This window comes from Mesoplodon mirus (genome assembly GCF_964341445.2).
Source record: "Mesoplodon mirus genome assembly, chromosome: 7".
Classification (NCBI taxonomy): domain Eukaryota; kingdom Metazoa; phylum Chordata; class Mammalia; order Artiodactyla; family Ziphiidae; genus Mesoplodon; species Mesoplodon mirus.
The window spans coordinates 61,517,590-61,537,495 of NC_138983.1; the positions used below are offsets into that span (position 1 = coordinate 61,517,590).

At 45.1% G+C, this 19,906-nt stretch overlaps 1 protein-coding gene across 3 annotated transcripts in view; it reads right to left on the reverse strand.

Annotated features, from left to right (window-relative positions):
* Positions 1–19,906, reverse strand: part of DENND2B (DENN domain containing 2B) — a 154,204-nt gene that overhangs the window by 49,705 nt on the left and 84,593 nt on the right. For all 3 annotated transcript variants that reach the window (XM_082629244.1, XM_082629246.1, XM_082629245.1), the window contains one exon: positions 2,755–2,859. In XM_082629244.1, coding sequence (XP_082485370.1) covers positions 2,755–2,834 — 80 coding nt within the window. In that variant the 5' untranslated portion in view covers positions 2,835–2,859. The remainder of the gene's footprint in view (positions 1–2,754; positions 2,860–19,906) is intronic.

Below are 19,906 nucleotides of genomic sequence, written 5' to 3' on the forward strand. Positions count from 1 at the left end.
GAATTCAGAGGAGCTTTGAGAATCTCACCTCCCACCCCCAGAAATGGATGCAGCCAAATCTACCGAGCTGGAGTGGGAACAGCCTGTGGGGAGGTGAAGCAGCTAAGGGTGAAGCAACGTGCCCCTTTGTCCTCACTAACAAAGAGAAAGGGAAGCCTGCTCCAGGAGACCAAAACATAGCAAAGAACAAAACTTTGGTGGTAAAACGAGAGGTTCAGATTTCCTCCTCCTGCATATCCTGCCAAATCAGGAATGGGCTATAAAGGAAAAGGAAGAGAATAAACTAGCAAAACAATCCTAAGAACCTAATAATGGAATGGAATCTAGGATCTTTACCCCAAACTAGCTTAGTGGTGGCACCAGGTGAAGTCTTATTCAAATTAAGGATATGGCCTTGCAAATATGTATCTTGGCAGTTCCACAGGGTCCCATTTGCCCGTCCCCACCAGTTTTCCATGCCCCAAAGTACCCCTGCCCCCAAAGCTAGATACAAATGCCTCTCAGTATCATTGGCTTCCTCTGTCTCCATGTGGATGATGTGGACAGAGGTCCCCAAAGCAGCCAGGGTTCAAATGCTCAGCTTTCCAAGGCCTTAGCACCCCTGCACTCCCCAACCAAAGTTCTGGTCACACCTGGGAGCCTTTTCTCACTGGAACTCCTGGGTTGGCAATGATTAAAGGGCCTCAGGTCACAGGCAAATGTCTATCGGAAGGTCAGACTAAGAAATCTGGGTGCCAAGGTCATCAATCCAAACTGTAAAAGCCTTGAAAAAAGAGAATGGATCATCCCCCTCTTTTTCCCCTTTTTCTTTTTCAAAATTGTGATCTGGTGGTTTCTCCGTCCACCAAAGAGCCCAGCACCTAGGAGGAGAGCCCTCAGAGTTCACTGACAACTTCCTAAGAACAGTCCCAGATTTGGCTGGGGGTGAAAGCAGCCAGAGAAACCACCAGGTGACAATTTTGAAATAATAACAACTACAGTTCAGCAGTAGCCTCTGAGAGAAGGCTGTAGCTAGCCACAGAGGCCTGTGACTCCATGCCAAAAGCCCAGGAAAGGAGGGAGGGAAGTGGAAAGGTGGCAGGAAGGAAGGGAAGTGAAGACTTAGAAGGGACAAATGCCTTTTTTTAGACACATCAGAGGCTCAGATATTTACAAATACCATCCGTCATGTTATGATGGCAAGCAGGCTGGGAAGCTAAAGGAAGAGCAATTTCTAAAAATGTTTAAAACATGAAGGTATATACTCCAAACAGAAACTAGGGTGCCTGTCAGCAGTTCTGATTCTGCTTTGTGACTTTATGTAAACACTGCATCTCCCATCCCGGTCCCCACAAAGTGGAAATTAGAAGAAAAAAAGAATACTTGAAGGAGCTGAGGGCTGCTGGGTACAGTAATTTCTAATTCAGGTTCTAAATATACTCTTTCTTTTAATTTAAGAATAAAATGGTAAAATCACACACAATGCTTATTTCACCCATACAGTCTCATATAAAAAAGTTGGGAACCTTAATTCCCAGTCTCTATCTGCCAACTCAGAGTCAGACTGCAGAGTAAGAAATGCCACCAGACTCGGGGGCGGGGGGCGGGGGCGCAGAGCCCAGCAAAGTGGTTCCTGAGAAGTAGATAATGGGAGACAAAGACTCTGAGATCTAGACCTGTTTCTGCCTTGGCCACCGACATGCCCCGGGAGAGGTCAGTTTTTCCATCTGTTTGACCCAAGAGGTTGTTGGTCCCTGCCATCCTCAGCCTCACCCAGTTCAGGGAAGCAAGTATGCAAGCAACTCTAGTCCAGGTTAGACAGGGTGCGTGCGCAGGGGGTGTTCTTACTGGTCTTGCTGCCACAGAGTAGATATTCAATTTGTTTGTCTAAGCCCCAAGCTCTTATGTACCTAACAAGTCAGAATCTACCAATTTCTGTTCGGTTGGCACAGTCAATCCAGACCATTTCTACTGGGATCAAACTCTGCACGTATGGTGTACAGAATTCCTCTTGCCTCATTCACGCCAGTCACTCCCCAGGGGCCACATCCTATGCCCCATTCAACCAACCATACCTGGATATTAGCTCTGAATGAACCAAATATCTACCACTACCTCTGGCCAGACCTGAGTGTGTGCCACACTCCACTGGACTCAGCCTGGTAATGCACAGCCCAGACCTCCAGGAAGAAACTAGCCCGATCCCAGTCTAAGATGAGCATCCTTCTCATCACTATCCATTCTAGTGGCTGAGGTTCCAAAGGCCAAATTTGCCCAACTGAGATTCAGCAGAAGGGGCTATGAAAGGTACGTGGCTTTAATAAAAGAGGCTCTTCTAGGACATCAGCATCCAGCCTTGGCCAAGACCTGAGAAGCCCTGGTGAGAGTTGTACAGCTATCTGCCAGCTCTGGAAGCTTCTACCCCACCACCGGGAGGAAGCTAACATTTACTGAGTGGCTTTTTGCTAGGCACTATGCTAAGCACTGACATATATTATCTCATTTAATCCTCACAGAAACTCTGTGAGATAAGTACTATTATTATTTTACAGATGAGTAACCAAAATGTTAGAGGACATAAGAAAATGCCCTGAGATCTCACTATTTGGTAAGTAGTTAAAGTTTGGCCCAGATTATGCACCTCTATGACTGTCAGAATCATGATGATAATCATTGACATTTGGCAGGAATCCTATCCAGGACACAGGTCACTAGGTGTCCTTTGATGCTACCCTCCAGTGAGCCCCATTCCCTCAGCAGTGCTCCCCGACTCACCTGCTCAGGGTCCCTCGAGGGGCCTTAGTGCCTCCAGCTCCGTGGGTGATACTGGAATTCTTGTTGGCAGTCATGGTCATTTCTGCTCTCTGCAAACACAGAGCCCTGCAAAGAAGACAAGACCTATAAGCCAAGTTTCCATGGGTAGCGAAAAGCACCTCAAACATTTCCAGATGACCTCCAAAACTGCCAACAGGGTTTCTGTGGTGGTTAGCAGGAACCACTTTCCCACATATATTTAATTTCATGTGTTACAGATTAAGAGCCTCAAGGGATCCCTGATCTGGGTTGGGGAAGAGTCTGTGAGCTAACAGATAACTTATCACTTCACAGAAAATGATTTTAAAAACTCCATTTCCATCCTGCTTCTTCTCATTTCTTAAGTTAGAGTTTCCCAAACTTCTGGCATGCCATACAGCCTTTATGAATTTTACCATATTTGCATACCTCCTGAACAATCATTTATTCAATGTTTTTCTTTAATCAACTTGAAACTGACTAACTTTTCTTAAAATATTTAATCTTGTTCTAAACAATTAATCATTGACAAATATTTACTGAGTGAGTACCCATGTCCTAGGCACTGCCATCCAGCAAAGAATGAAACAAAGTCTCTGCTCTCATGGAGCTTACATCCTAGCAGAGGGAAACAGACAATAAGCAGGCACAAGCATGTGTGTGATACATAAGTGTACATCTGTGTATAATATGTATACTGATAAGTGGTAGGAAGAAAACATGAAGCAAGGTAGAGGGAGAGTGAAGATTTGTTTTTTAAAATAGGATGTTCAGGGAAGAACATCCTGATAAAGTGACATCTGAGCCAGAAACCACAGTTATGAGTTATCATATTTTTAACACCCATTAAAATAAAATTAATATACTTTAAGGTATTTAAGTATTTATAAAGTGAAAAATGTCTGTACATGTACCATATACAGTTAGCTAATATAGTAACATTATTTTATGCTAAAATAATAAAAGGAAGAAAAATGTTAAAACTTAAGGGTACATCCAGATGGGAAATTGTCTCCTATTTGCAGATGGTATGATCTTCCATGTAGAAAATCATAACAATTCTACTAAAACACTCTTAAACTAACATATAAAGTCAAGCAAGTTTTTAGGATACAAAGTAATATTTAAAAAATCAATTTTCTTTCTATATACTAGCAATGAACAACCTGAAAATGAAATTTTAAAAATTCCATTAATAATAGCAGCAAAAAGAATAAAATACTTAGGAATAAACTTAACAAAAGAAGTGCAAGACTTATGCACTGCAAACTACAAAACATCACTGAAAGAAATTAAAGAATACATAAATAAATAGAAAGGCATCCCATGTTCATGATTGGAAAACTCCAAGTTGTTAAGATGGCAATATTCCCCGAATTGATCTACAGACTGAACAGAATACTCATCAACTGCAGAAATTGACAAGCTGATCCTAAAATTTTGTGGCAGTGCAAGGGACCCAGAGCAGTCAAAACCATCTTGAAAAAGAAGAATAAAGTTGGAGGACTCGCACTCACCAATTTCAAAGCATACTACAAAGCCATGGTAATCAAGACAGTGTGCACAGACATAAGAACAGAAATAGAAATCAACAGAATAGAATTGAGAGTTGAGAAATAAACCCATACATTTAGGGTCAATTGATTTTCAACAAGGATGCTAAGACAATTCAAGAGGGAAAGAAGAGTGTTTTTAACAATATTCAGACAACTGGACATTCATACACAAAAGAATAAAGTAGGACCCTTACACTTAGACTATACAAAAAAAAGTAAAAATGGATTATAGACCTAAATTTAAGAGTTAAAATGACAAAAGCGAAGCCTGGAATACAACATAGAGGTAAATCTTTGTAACACTGGATTAGGCAATAGTTTCTTAGATATGACACAAGCAACAAAAGAAAAAAGATATAAACTGTATTATACTAAATAAAAAACTTTTGTGCTGTTAAAAATACCACAAGAAAGTAAAAAGACTCCCACAGAATGGGAGAATTATTTGCAAATCATATATATCTGCTAAGCAACTTGTATCTAGAATATATAAAGAACTCTTCCAACTCAATAATAAAAAGACACATAATCCAATTTAAAAGTAGACAAACAGAAACTAACACACCATTGTAAAGCAATTATACTCCAATAAAGATGTTTAAAAAAAAGAAAAGTAGACAAGGAATTTAAACAGACATTTCTCCAAAGATATAAAATTGGCTAAGAAGCACATGTAACAATGTTCAACATCACTAGTCATTAGGGAAATACAAATCAAAACCACAGTGAGGTATTACTTCATACCACCAGGATGACTCTAATCAAAAAGATAAAAACAAGTGCTAGTGAGACTGTGGAGAAATGAAAACCTTCATTCACTGCTGGTGGAAATGTAAAATTGTGCAGCCACTTTGGAAAACAGTTTGGCAGTTCCTCAAAAAGGGATACATAGAGTTACCATAAGACCCAGCATGATTCACCCCTGGGTATACAGCCAAGAGAAATGAAAACATGTCCACACAAATACTCATACCAATGTTCATAACAGCCAAAAAGTGGTAACAACCCAAATGTCCATCAGTGGACGAATGCATTAACAAAGTGTGGTATATCCATAAAATGGAATATTATTCAGACATAAAAAGAAGACATTCCACAATATGGATGAACTCTCATGCCATTTTTATGAAATGTACAGAATAGGCAAATCTGCAGAGACAGAAAATAAATTAATGGTTGCTTAGGGTTGAGTTGAGGGTAGGAGAATGGGGAGTGACTGCAAAGAGTATGGGGTTTCTTTTGGGGGAGTGAAAAAAAAGCTCTGAAATTAGATAAACAGTGGTGATGGTTGCATAACTGAATATATTTAAAAAATGAATTGTATACATAACATAAGTGAATTTTATGGTATGTAAATTATATCTCAATTTAGATGTTAAAAAAAACTTTAAAATATTTTAAGTCCCTTGGAGAATGGATGTGAGAGACAACAATAATTCACAGTATCTCTAATGTGAATGTGCACTCTGTTCTGGGCCAACACCACCTTCACAGACGCTGAACAGTTCAGGAACAATAGTTCTCTCACTCTGATCGGCATTCTCATCCCATTGACCAAAATGAAGTATGTTTGGATGTGAAAGTTAAACATATTTATTTATGGTCACTAATGACCTTAATCCTGGAGGCCATCTTACTTATTATCTTGGTGCAAATCAGTGATTGGTTTCGATGATAAAAAATAAGCCAGACCCTAATTCTTGATATCATTTATAATTCTATCCTAATTTCAACATGAAATGCACTCTCTCTAATTTCCTTACCTTTATGCAATCTCTCAAGGTTGTCGTTTTGGTGATGGTAGTGGTGAGTGAAGTGGGAGCTGGAAGGGAGGAAGCAGCCCGCAGGTGCTAGCAATAGTGATAGCAATGAAACATCCCCCACAACGCTTTTAGAAAAAGAAAACAAACCCTGAGCCTCATTTTTATCCTTCATGAAAAGCCTTCCTGGGCTTCCCTGGTGGTGCAGTGGTTGAGAATTCGCCTGCCAATGCAGGGGACATGGGTTCGAGCCCTGGTCCAGGAAGATCCCACATGCCGCGAAGCAACTAAGCCCGTGCGCCACAACTAACTCTGCGCTCTAGGGCCCGCGAGCCACTACTGAGCCAGTGTGCTGCAACTACTGAAGCCCGCGCGCCTACAGCCTGTGCTCCAGAACAAGAGAAGCCACCGCAGTGAGAAGCCTGCGCACCACAACGAGGAGTAGCTCCCGCTCACTGCACGCAGAGAAAAGACCCAATGCAGCCAAAAATACAATAAATAAATTTTTAAAAAAAACAAAAAGCCTTCCCTACCTATTGAGGAAAAAATCTTTATAAACTTAAGTATATAGCATAATGTTAGTATGAGGTGAAGGAAGAAGGGGAGTCACTCCTGCCACCAGAGCACCTGTGCACACCGGCTCTGGTGAGATATTCTTTACCTGCACCAGCCAAGGGCCAAGTTAAGTGCTTGGCGTATGGCTGTGTGTGTTAAACAGAAAGAAGGGAAAGAAGAGAGGCAGCCTCTGGAAGCTTCCCAAACCAGTTCTCAGGGTCCTCAGGGAGCACAGTGTTACAAGGAATCAACTTGTTAAGCATCAGCTTTCAACTGTGCCCATGGTAACAACGGTCACAATAATCATCAGAACCCATCATAACAACACTGGACATGCTCTACCAGCTCCAGGGCAGGCCCTCAGGGAAAGGACAGAAGATTTGTGGAAAGACCAGAAACTGAAATATATTAAAAGAACATGATGAAAAATATATTCTTTCCTTCCCTGAATTTCTGATCTAAAATGCTCTGAAATGCAATCATATACTTGAATATGAGAACACAGAGCCAACTTAGTCAGGAGGAAGAATGCAGATAGCTGTGATATTTGCTTGGGCCAAGAAGAAAAATCCTGTGAAGATGCAACCAAGAGAGGAGTGAGTCAAAACTACCAGGCCCACGGCATTGACCCCTGGTCACACTTCTGCAAGAACACAGCTGCTATTCTCAGCAGTGGCCCAGGAGTTGAGGCATCTTGGGCAGGCACTGCTGAGAACCCCAGGAGAGCCTACTAAGTCAGAGAAGCTTACTCACTGTGCTCCCTCCCACCTGCTCTCTCTAGCCAGGTCTACCAGGTTCAGGGAATAATCCAGCGGTCTGAGGAACTAAGGACCAGGCTAACCCTTTACACCTGAAGTGCAGACTTGAGCACTCTGCATGGCAGGCTTCCTGGGGGACACTGCTTCTCCCAAGGCCCTAAGAGCCACCCCAGGCTCCCATCTGTGCTTTCAGCCTGATTCCTTGGCTAGTCTGGCTGCAAAGAGAGAGACACTCCCAAGGAAAAGAAACACCCACTGGGAATAGCGCAGAGAAGCCAAGGGGATGAGAGGTGTTTTGTTAGCTCCCAGGCCCATCAACGGCAAAAACTCCATGTTTGGAAAATGAAATTGTTCAATTAGCATCTACCACTGATCACGAATTGCTCAAAACCCCGGCTCTGACAAATTACAGGCAACTATCTGAAGAGTTACAGCCCAGAGAAAGGAACATAATAAGGTACCACTAGAACTTCTCTACAAACTCTGCATCGAGACAGAGACCACAGTCCCAGGTTCTCAAGGTGCAGTGGGAAGAATACCCAACCTGGAGTCAGCCCAACCCTGCCTCTAGCAACTGCTGGCCAAGGGTCATTGTACACGTGAGTTTTGAGGACTCAACGTTCTCACTATAAGAGCAATAGTAATAACATGACCTACCTCACATGATTGTTATTCTGGCACACTGAAGCTTAATAAATCATTTTTCTTCCAGATCATGCTTCTCTAGGTATTTGGAAGGCACCCTCTCCATTCCCAAGCTAGATTCATTTTACAGACTCCCCAGCACTGCCATCCAATCCATTTACTCTATGCTAGGCACTGTGCAAGGTACTAGGATATGAAAATGGACAGATACAGTCCCTGCCCTGGAAAAGCTAACTGTAAAGGGAGAAAAGTGAAGGAAAAAGTGGACTCCATGAAGGCCTTATAGAGGGGTGACATTTGAAAGTAAGCCTTCACCTGTTCGTTACCCATGGTAAGAGGACTTAAGAAAAAACAAAAAAGAAGTAAAGGCACATTTATTACCAAAGGTGCTGCTAGGTTCTTTATAAAATTACAATAGCTAAAGTTATAAGCATTTTAAAGGATTAAATCATTTAATCTTTGTGACAACCCTACGAAGTGGGTTCTATTATTATTTACATGTTACCAAGGAAACCAAGGTACAGAGCAGTTAAATCGCTTGTCCCTAGTCACACAGCTAGAAAGTGGCAAGGCAGGAATTCGAGCCCAGGTGGCCTGCACCAGCGCTGCCGCAGCTCTGAGTCAGCACTCTGCATGGCCTCCAATCATCTTCCATTTCAGCTCTCACCATCCCATGACGTAGTGATAATACAGGCCCAATTTTCCAACCAGGAAATTGAGATTCAGAGAGATTAAATGGTTGGCCCAAGATCACTCACCTAGTGAAGGAATAGGGCAGGACTGTGGACTCAGCTCTGACTCCACTGTCCACTTACTTTTCTTAACATTGATGGGGGTGCTTGTTAAAAATGCAGAGTCCCAGGTCCCACCTCCCCCTCTTGAACGGAGCCTAGGAATTTGTATGTTCAGTAAGCACTTCAGGCTAGTGCTACACGCCTGTAAGTGTGCAAACTTGAGTCCCACAATGTGCTGAGGACTTGTAAAGGTATGAAGGGTCACTACTGACCATCCTCTCAAGAGTCTGCCCAGCTGTGAGCAAATACAAGATGGACACTCGGTCCCCTTCCTCCTCCCACCCCCCCAGCTTCTTCCACCTGCACAGAACCACCGACCCTCAACAAAGGAGCAGGCACGTCGCAGGATCCAGTGAAAGCATTATCAATGTCTGCTCTAAACAGTTCCCTCAGTCTTTGCTGTACTCTGAGTTCTTGTATCTCAAAACAGCTCTTCCTGCCACCCACCCCTGGTAGCTAACAACCGCTTTCCTCACTTTCCCCTCACTTCCAAACTCCTGGGAAAAAAAAGTTTATACCCGAAGACATTAACTGGTGGTTTGCAAGAGCAAAAATATGTTCCATTTGGTTTTCACTTCATTTTTTTAAAGAAGTTGAATTAGTTATCAAACGTTTTAAAAATTGGGTGAGTATAAATGAAATGCAAATAAAAATTCAGATTCTGGCTTCTCTTGAAAAATTAGAAAACCTGCCATCACCGTCTGCATTTCTATATGGCAGCAGTTGGCAGTCCAGTTAGATGTCGCAAGCTCTCTCCAATTTACCACTGTCCCTCCCCGCCCAACGCCTACAGGTGGCCAGCTTTGCTCAGCTCTGTGACCTGACTCGCCCAGTCAGCAGGTGAGTGCTGCGTCCCACGTCCCAGCAAGGAAGGGGTAGGGGGCACTGCCCTGGGAGCAGCCACACAAAGCCTCCTGGAGGGCTGGGCTTGAGCAGTGCAGGGAGGAGCCTATGCTGGCCACTTGAAACCCTCCATCTACTCCCCTCGCTGCCACTGGAGGAAAGACCCTCTGGAAGGCTCCCTGCTGTCACTCAGGCCAGCCTGCATCTTGCAGTTGTCTCTCCAGCTCCCTCAGTGCTCCCTTTCCCTACCATCCAGTCTCATCACCCAATCCACAGATGCTCTGCCCAAGGTCTGAGAAGGGATCCCTTAGAGGTCAGTCTCTGAAGGGAACTCCTTCTGAGGGGTGCCCAGCCTCTAAGAATGAACCTTCCTATCCTAGAGCAAAAAACTGTTTCCCCTCGTTAAGTGACATTTCTAAATGTCTGTGTGGTACTTTTCCGCAGGCCTAATTTCGGACAAGACAGTGTGCCTCGCCCCTGAGGAGGAGACATTTGAGCCCTGAGAGCGCTGAAGAACAGATGCAAGTGTTTGGAGGGAAGCCTCCCGTTGTGCTGGGGTTAAGGTTGCCACTGAGAGGAAACACAAACACTGCCCAGCACCCTGCTTGTCTGGTCTAGGTAAGAAGTCAGGACCCCCCCACAAAGGAAACCCCTAAAGCACATGAGAGAATTTCTGCCGACGTCGACATTCCACTGATCTCTTAAGCAATCTCTGGCACGGAAGTAATAGCTTAGGAAGCAGCCCAGAGGGAAGGAGAAGGTGAGAAAGGGAACGGAGCTCTGTGTGCCCCGAGAACCTGGCTTCAGCCCAGTCCGGCTCTGTACAGCTGTGGTCTGACTGCCCTGGAGTCAACCTGCTACTCACCCTGCACAGGGAACACCTACCAGACCGTCCTCACCCCCTCACTGACTCCCTCCTGCAGCCCTTGGTCATCTAGGCCCTGCGGCAGGCCGAGCAGAAAAGGATCAGACTGGCAGCTCCCCCAGAGGAGGGCCTACGTCTCTCATTTCTTCCTCCAAGAGTCTCGGCAACCAGCACTGGCACCGCAAGTTTCAGGGAGGGTCATCATTAGAGAGAGTTCCTTTTAAGTACCCAAACCAGAGTTCTCGAAAGCAGAGCGTTTGATTCTCCCTTTCTCTCCTGCAGGTGTCCTTGGACTGGGCCAAGGCAGGAGGCGCCTCATTTACCTTTCATAGCTCTGCCTGGACTGACAGCTCAGGCTCTGCTGTAGCGGCTCACCTGCACAGCCTTCCTAGGAAATTCAGCCATCCCACAGGTCCCCTGACATCCTGGCCCACTCTGTCCCCACGCGGCTGAGAAAGCTGTAGGGCAGAGCTAGCTAGTTCTTCTCCATGTTTTGAACAATCCTCAGTACTTGGCAGAGAGTTCTGCACATAAAAGACAGGCAAATAAATGTTAACTGATTTGCTAACTGATGGCAAAAGAGGGCCCCCAGGGCTTCCCTGGTGGCGCAGCCGTTGAGAGTCCGCCTGCCGATGCAGGGGACACAGGTTCGTGCCCCAGTCCGGGAAGATCCCACATGCCGCGGAGTGGCTGGGCCCCCAAGGAGTCAAAGGCCAGGAACACAAAGGGCCCTAGAAATTCTAGCACTGGCCATATCCTTTAAGGTGCACTCCTCCGCTCCCCAAAGGCATGGCTGCAATAAAACCAATGAAAGGGAGGTTTCCAGCTGTAGCTGCCACCCATTTGGACTGTCACCAGCAGGCCTTTTCCTCCCAGCCCTCAGCCAATCCCGTCTACCTCAGGAGTTTCAATCTCCTCACAGGTGCCCCTATTATCTTCCAGGGTCCTCCTGCAGTAACAGTTCTCATCCAACACACCCATGAAGAAAGGCTGCTCCTGGGAAACCTGCCTTCACCTCCGTCACGCTGGCTTTCTCCTCCCCCACCCCTCTTTTCCCCGCTTCCTTTCCTGACTCATTTCTCACTGGTTATCTGCCCACAACCTTGTCTTTGGTTCTGTTGTGCCTAAAATCAAGGGGTTACAAGGGAAAGGGGAGAAAGTGGGCTCAGAGGTTGGGTGGGTATCAAAAACTGTAGAAAGGGAGCCAGGAAGGTTCTTCTCAAGTCTGTCCCCTAACTCCCTTCGAAGTGCCAGACCCCTTTTCTCCGTCGGCACTTCTACATACCTGGTACCTTGGATCTTTTCCATTCCAGCCCCAAGCTCTGGGGCTCTAGGTCCAGAAAGTCCTTTGAGCAAAAAGTTGAGGGGATTATGAGCCTGGTTAAGTGGAGAGGAACCAAGATTTGTTTTGCTGGGAGATCAGAGGAATTGCTGGGTGTTTTTACAGGTCCCTATGAGGCTGAAATCTGCCTCAACCAGTCACAAAAAAGATGATTTTTGTTGTTGAATAACAACCAGAAGAAAATTAAGCTCTCTTTCCATCTCCTGACTGTCCACTTATCACTCCCACATCCTCTTTCCCAACTCTCCTCCCCAAAGAGGCCTTTAAGTTTGGGTTTTCAACCTCAACCATTTTCAATCCCTTTTCCTGCCAGATGGTCCTTCTCCAGTTCAGTACAGATTCTGTGGAGGTTTGAAGTTGGGTTTAAATATTTCCTGAAAGCCTAAAATGGGGTGAGGGCTTGTTAGGCAATTCCAGGCCAAAGGAAATCTGGTTGCTTCCAAGACAGTTTTAAAAACCTAGACATGGCTGTTTCTGCCAGTCTGGAAACTCAGCCTCTCAGCGAGCGGCTTAACCCAGCTCTGCCAGGACGATGGAGCCCGCTCGGTCCATAGAACGGAGGCCTGCCCCACAAAGAGCCCTGCCCTCTTTCACCCTTGGCAAGAAGAACCTGGTGGGTCCTGTAAACATGATGATGATTCCAAGGCCACAGACCTATCTCACACCAGTGCCTTCCCTCTGCCAGTCACAGCAGACTAATTGCCATTTCCTGCACATACCAGGAATGTTCATGCCTCCAAGCTTTTATTCAACCAATTCCTTCCATCAGGAAGTCCTCCACCACCATTCTTTCTTAAATATCCAGTTCAAATGTTGACTTCTTTCTGAAGCCTTTCCCAATACTAAATCTTGACCTCATTCTCACCCTTCCCATGCTCTCCAGCCTAGCTGAACTCAACCTGACTGATGGCAAGATGCCTGCCCTGCTCCAGAAAACACCACCCACAAGCCAACTTTCTCAGAAGAGGACTAGGAAATAGTAAGGGCTAAAGGGACTGGGCAAGTCTCAATACCTCCGTTTTCCTATCTGTAGTATAGGAAGAATACTCTACCTCTATAATGAGAACTTGAAGCCCAGGGAGAAGCCATGTATAAAAAACAGGATACTCAGAACCCAAAAGGGAACATACTTGAAGTCTCTGGCTTTCCCCCAACTCTCAGCCTCAGGACCTCTTCTCTTGTCCTCACTCTCTTAGCTCTTACTCTGTTTCCTATTTCACTGAGAAAATAGAAACAATCAGAACACACCCTCAATAAGCTACCACCATCACATTTACCCACCACCAGCAACAGGGCAGATCTTGTCACTACTCTGCTCAAAACCCTAACATGGATTCCAATCACTAAAAGTAAGAGCCAAAATCTTCACAATGACCTACAAGGTCTTCATCATCTGGGTCTCTATGAGATCTCTGACCTCATTTCAACTATTCTTTCCCTTTAGGTTTTCCCCACCAGCCACACTATCTCCTTATCTCCTCAAATACACCAGGCACATTCCAACTCCAGGCCTCCACACCTGCTGTCCCCTGTAACTAGAACATACTCCCCCAAGAGAGCCTGCTCCCTCATCTCCCAGGTCTTTGGTCAGACATCATCTTCTTAGTGAGGCCTTCCCTGGATCACACTAAAATTTAGTGTTAAGAAATTACTACTAGGGACTTCCCTGGTGGCGCAGTGGTTAAGAATCCACCTTCCAATGCGGGGGACGCAGGTTCGATCCCTGGTCAGGGAACTAAGATCCCACGTGCTGCGGGGCGGCTAAACCCACGCACCACAACCACTGAGCTTGCGCTCCTCAACTAGAGAGACCGCGTGCTGCAAAACTTCAGAGCCCACGCACTTTGGAACCCGCGTGCCACAACTAGAGAGAGAAAACCCACACACCACAACTAGAGAGAAGCCTGCACACCACAACAAAAGAGCCCGCATGCCTCAAAGAGGACCCCGCGTGCCGCAACTGAGACCCGACGCAGCCAAAAATAAATTAAATAAATAAATAAATAAATCTTAAAAAAAAAAAAAAAGAAAGAAAAAATTTTTAATGAAAAAACATTTGCCACCATCTCAGAGTGGCTCTACTTGGACAGAGTGAGCAGGCTGGGGGCTCCACTGTCCAGGCCCATCTTCCAAGCCCACCAGCCTTCCCAGTTCAGAGTCTGACCTACCCTCAGCAAGCACACCCACTCAGAAAATTGAAAAGTGGGCCACATTCTATGAACACCCAAAAGATTCAGGGCAGGGGTGGCTGCAGCCCCAGAACAACTGAAGTTGCTCTCTGCAAAGATTACAATGATTTTCCTATTATAAAATGCAAAGATCCTTTTTCTGGGGCTTAATGAATTAGAGGACCTTCCTTTCCTCATGTCTACTGTGTGGGACACTACTGATCAGCCCTCTCTGAAGCACTATAATGTAGTTATCTCTCAATCTGGAGTACACTCTCCGGGGTAGCATTTTACCATCTGCCTGGAGGATCCTCATGCTCATCAAAAGAGGGCACAGGTTAAGAAAGGTTGGGGGAATACTGTCAGAGAAGTAGAGAGAGACAGGTGTGGCACCTAAGACTTTTATTTGTTTACTTACTTGAAGCCTCAGAGGGCATCTTCCCAGCCAGGCCCCCATGCTACTGTGCTATACTCTGGTCCTTGCCCTTGAGCAGCTCCCCATCCTGCCTGAGACAGACAAGTAAAGAAAAGAGTCTGGCACACTGTAACAAGAGCTGTGATAGATGTATGAACACAGAGCTCTGAGAGCAAGGAGAAAAAACACCTAATCAGGTGGACAGGATGGATGTAGGGGAGGGCTTCTGGAGGAGACAAGAAGTGACACTGGGCTGAGTCTTGCAGGACTTGTGGAAGATAAAGAAGGCAGAAGAAGAACACCGCTGCAAGCAGAAGAAAAACCATGAACAAAAGCCAAGGAGATCTTAGAGCAAGAACAGGACACAAAAAGCAATAACCATAATGGAAAACATTGATAAATCAGACTACACTAAATAAGAACTCTGTTCATTAAAAAATGCCACTTAGAGAGTGAAAAAAGAACCTTTGGAGTGGGTACACAGGTTACAGAACTCAGCAGATTAGGAACATTAGATACACAGAGGAAACTTATCAAGAAGTAGAGTAACTCTCAAACTGCAGATCTTGGCCAGATCATTAGGGCTGAATTTCCCTTTGGATAAAAGTCTCAGTTTTGGAAGGGAGTAGAAGAAAGTGCACATACACAGCCAGCCTCTGCTAGTTCTAAGTATGCATTTATCTCATTTAATCTAGCTGTCATTATCTCCATTTTATGGATGAAGAAACTAGGGTCGGACTTCCCTGGTGGCGCAATGGTTAAGAATCCACCTGCCAATGCAGGGGACACAGGTTCGATCCCTGGTCTGGGAAGATCCCACATGCCGCGGAGCAACTAAGCCCATGCACCACAACTACTGAGCCTGCGCTCTGGAGCCCATGAGCCACAACTACTGAGCCCACGTGCCACAACTACTGAAGCCCATGCACCTAAAGCCCGTGCTCCGCAACAAGAGAAGCCACCACAATGAAAAGCCCGCTCAAGGCAATGAAGAGTAGCCCCTGCTCATCGCAACTAGAGAAAAGCCCGCACGCAACAACGAAGACCCAGTGCGGCCAAAAATTAATTAATTAATTTTAAAAAAAGAAGGAAACTGAGGCTTAGGCTAAGTAATTTGCTCAGAGTTTCATAGTAAGTGGCAGACCCCAGAGTCTAGAGAGGTTGCCACTGAGCCCTCTAATTGACACCAGAGCACATAAGTCCTCTGGTCTCTGTCATATCTTGTGACAGGAAGCCATCCTCCAACCCAAGTGCACCCCTGCAGCCCAGCTCTGTCTGTAAAGAGTTAGAAACGGATATTGGCAGTAGTCTCATGCCTGGCCCCCAAATGTTTGGTGTTAAAATCCCATTTTTCTTTAAGCCATCTAGTTCAGAGGGCCCTGAATCAATTAAAAATAAACATAAGAGATGCTCCTCTCTTGCTGTTCTGCAAGCCTTTTCTCCTTATCATTCTTCCCCACCTAGGGGACCCTGGTCAAAGAAAGGCCTTCCCCTAACAATGCAGTCCAGCTGGAGCTGAGACTGAAGATAAGGGGCATCTGTCTGTCCATCTATCCAACTTCTTTAAGGGTTATGATGGGGAGAGAATTTGCCTTTTTCCTCCTTTAAATAAAGCAAGTGTTACTTGGCTTCTGTGGTTCTCAAACTGTGTGCTGAGGTGCCCTTGAGCACTGCAGTAAACTCACAGGGGTGCCGCAAGATATATATTTTTTAAATTAATTTCTTTTTTTATTGGGGTATAGTTGTTTTACAAGTTGTGTTAGAAGATATTTTTAATTTTTGAGGGAAACAAGAGCAATATCCAACATTTGTTTGGACACCCCGTGAGTTCACAGTTTTAACATTAGATTGCACTACATTCTTTTCGATGATGTCATTTCTTTGTGAAGCTGGGTTTTCAGCAGCTGCTGTGATTAAAAAGCAATAACCGTGTGAAAAGCAATGTGGAACAGGAAATGGGGATGGCAGTATTCAATCTGATTCCAAGATGTGAGATGTTGTGCAGTGCCCAGTACATCCCATACGTTAGTAACTGTGGCTATTTAAGAATGAAATAAAAAATGTTTGTAATTGAAATTGACGTACAACATTATGTTAGTTTCAGGTGTACTACATAGTGATTTGATATTTGCATACATTATGAAATGATCACCATGATAAGTCTAGTAACCACCCGTCCCCATACAAAGTTATTACAATATTATTGACCATATTCCTTATGCTGAATATTACATCCTCGTGACTTATTTTGTATATAACTAGAAGTTTATACCTCTTAATCCCCTTCACCTATTTCACCCATTCCCCCAACCCTCCTCTAAAAATATTTTTCCTTTCAATTTATATACATATATTTTTCAAATGGCTACTCAGTTATCAGTATATAAGCACCTACTAAATTGTTTACACCTAAACACTTAATAAATAAAAATAAGGTATTTCTTTTGGCCTCTGGGCACTATGAAAAATTACTAAAACACTAAAGGCCCACGAACTGAGAAAGTTTGGGAACCTCTGGCAGCAGGTGTTTTTTTAAGTCTCTGTGTCAAGGAGTCAAGGAGGAGCTCCCAGGGCCGGCCCAACCCTGCCCCAGAAGCAGGCAGGCAGCTAGCACTCAGGCCTATGGACGGCACACTCAGGCTTTCACTGCAGCTGACAGAAGAGCTGCCCCTCTGCCTGAAGAGATGAGGCTGCACACTAGCTCCCTCTCAGCCCAGAGGCTGTGCACATCTGCCTCAGCTGTACCCCAGGCTCCCGGGCTCCCCTCTGAACTCCCTCCCTGAAAAGCTCTATTCAGCATGGACCTCATGAATAAAACCCAAGCCAGCCCAGAGGCCAGCAGGGGACTTCCACACACACTCAGACTTGGGCAAAGTCCACAAACCAAACCATTAATCCACTGAGGGAGGGAGGGATGGGAATCTGGGAGAGGGCTTCCACTGACAGCCCATCCACTAAAAGGCCAACTGGGTTTTGGGGGCGAAGATTTACATGAAAATAACGCCTTTGTTCCCCAGGGGTATCTGGTCTGATATATTCCCTCCCTCCATTCTTCCCTGAAGTCATAATCCTCTGTTGGTGACATCACAGCTCTTGATACAACAGCCAACTGTTGTGATGTCACAAGACTCAACTTTTGTCATTTTCAGCGGGGAGTGGGGTTAGAGAATGTGACAAAGGGCTGGAATTGAATAAGGTTATAGAACTGGAATTTGCTGTTTCATGCTGATTTCCCTGCTAAGGAAGGGCAGTGACTCAGAAAATGAAAGGCAAGCGAGCCACTGGCAGCAAGGCTGTGTGTAGATTCATCTACACCAAGAGGAGAGGGATGGGGTTAGGGGGGCTAGGGCAGAAAGGAGACAGAAGTTTTCAATTCCAGGATCAGCCAAATATGAAGATGTTCTCAGTCTGGCCAAGTTCAGGACTTTCTCTTTCCATTATCCATCATGTGAGCCCAGGGTAAGCAGAGAAAAGCTGAACTGCAGGAAAGGCTCCAGGCTGGAAGGTTCCCTGGAAATTAATGTTTGGGATACTGCACTGGGTTCTGGACTCTACACTGTCCAAGGGATAGGCTCTGTTTGGACTGCATCCTGAGGACAGTGACCAGAATGGAGAGGGCACTCAGAGGCATGTCACAGGAGAAATGACTAAAGGAACTGAGAGTGTTTACCCTGGAGAAGAGAAGGCTGTGGATGGGGGAGGCTGATAATTGCCTTGAGAATTCTGAAAGGCTCTCATGTGAAGAAGGGACGACATATGCTATTTATGGTCCCCCAAAGAGACCTCAGACAATGAGAAGATCCAGAATGGCCAATATGAGAGAGAACTTTTTATTCTTAAATTCCAGTTAGAGACTATAAGTTTCTTTTAATTCCTAACTTCTTACTTACAGGCAAGGCTCTTGAGGACAAGGACTGTCTTGGTCACTTTAGTGTATACCCCAGAACTTAGAATAAGTGGCACATAGTAAGAGCTTATTAATATTTGTGACATAAATGAACAAATGAAGCAAGGACAATGGTCTGCTGAAGTTGGTGCTTACTCATTCAATAAGTAGTTTTGAATCCCTACCACATGTCACTCACTCAGTTAAGATGCTGGGGATACAAGGGTGAAAGAACGGATAAGGTTAGTCTTCCCTCTCCCCCTGCTTTGTAGATTAGCACAGATGGCATGTAAGGTCCCTTCCAATATTGAGACTCCTTGATTTTTAGAGACAACTGAAATATTTTAAACTGAGAGGAAAGAGGACCCCAACGGCCATAGATAAACCCTACCTACCACCGCAGCTATTATTCACAAGCCTGGAAATCTAGACCAAGCTAAGGTTGCCTTCTCGACTGGGGAAGGGCCTGATGCTGAGACAGCCCTGTGCTGGGCCAGACCAGACCAACCAGACTGGGCATTTTATCAAAGCCTCCCAAGTACCCTAGATAAGACACAGTAGGCTCTCATGCGAACCTCGGCTCCCTCAGCCCAGCAATAAGTAAGTATAGTCCAGTTAGGTAATATGAGGTATTTCAGATACCCTCACTTCTCTAGGGAACTTAAAATGTCCCCATCAGCCTCAGGGCAATTATCCTTCTAGGGGCCATCTGAATGAAAAACATAGTCACTACAGAACAATTTTCAAGGAGATAATTCCAAGATCTTCTAGGCTGTGCTAGGGATACAGGCTTGGTTCCAACTTCTGAGGGCATGAGAGTACAACTAAAGGTAATGAAACAGATGATTTAACAATAACGATATACAATATACCAGAGACACAATACATACAGACATTATCCTCTTCAGGGTAGTCCCTAGAGGCCTGAATGTTTATTCCAATACATTCTCAAAACATTCCTGAAATTCCTGTTTGGAAATTGCCCTCAGAGACTTTGGAACATTATCTGAATTTTCTCTGAAGGAAAATCTGCATCCTTCAAGGGTGCTAACTCATTCAGAGCCATGTGGCAAAAAGGGTGCAAATGAGAGAAAAGCATCTTGGGTCAGAATAAGCAGTATCTGTCAAGTATACTGTGGAGCATACTGTATACTGATATCAAAGGGGATGCATACTGACACTGTCCCAAATCTCCACTTTTTAGAGTACAGCTGTATGAGTTCACAGAGCTCTCTGAGTATCTAATAAACCCCAAGAACATCCACAGAAAATTTCTAAGAACATAAACTTCTGTCTACCCTTTTAGGATGTTCACAAGCTCCCAAAGTTCCTCCACAGAGTCACTGTAAGAATCCTTGTCCTGGGCTTCCCTGGTGGCGCAGTGGTTGAGAGTCCGCCTGCCAATGCAGGGGACGCGGGTTCGTGCCCCAGTCCGGGAAGATCCCACGTGCCGCGGAGCAGCCGGGCCCGTGAGCCATGGCCGCTGAGCCTGCGCGTCCGGAGCCTGTGCTCTGCAACGGGAAAGGCCACAACAGTGAGAGGCCCAC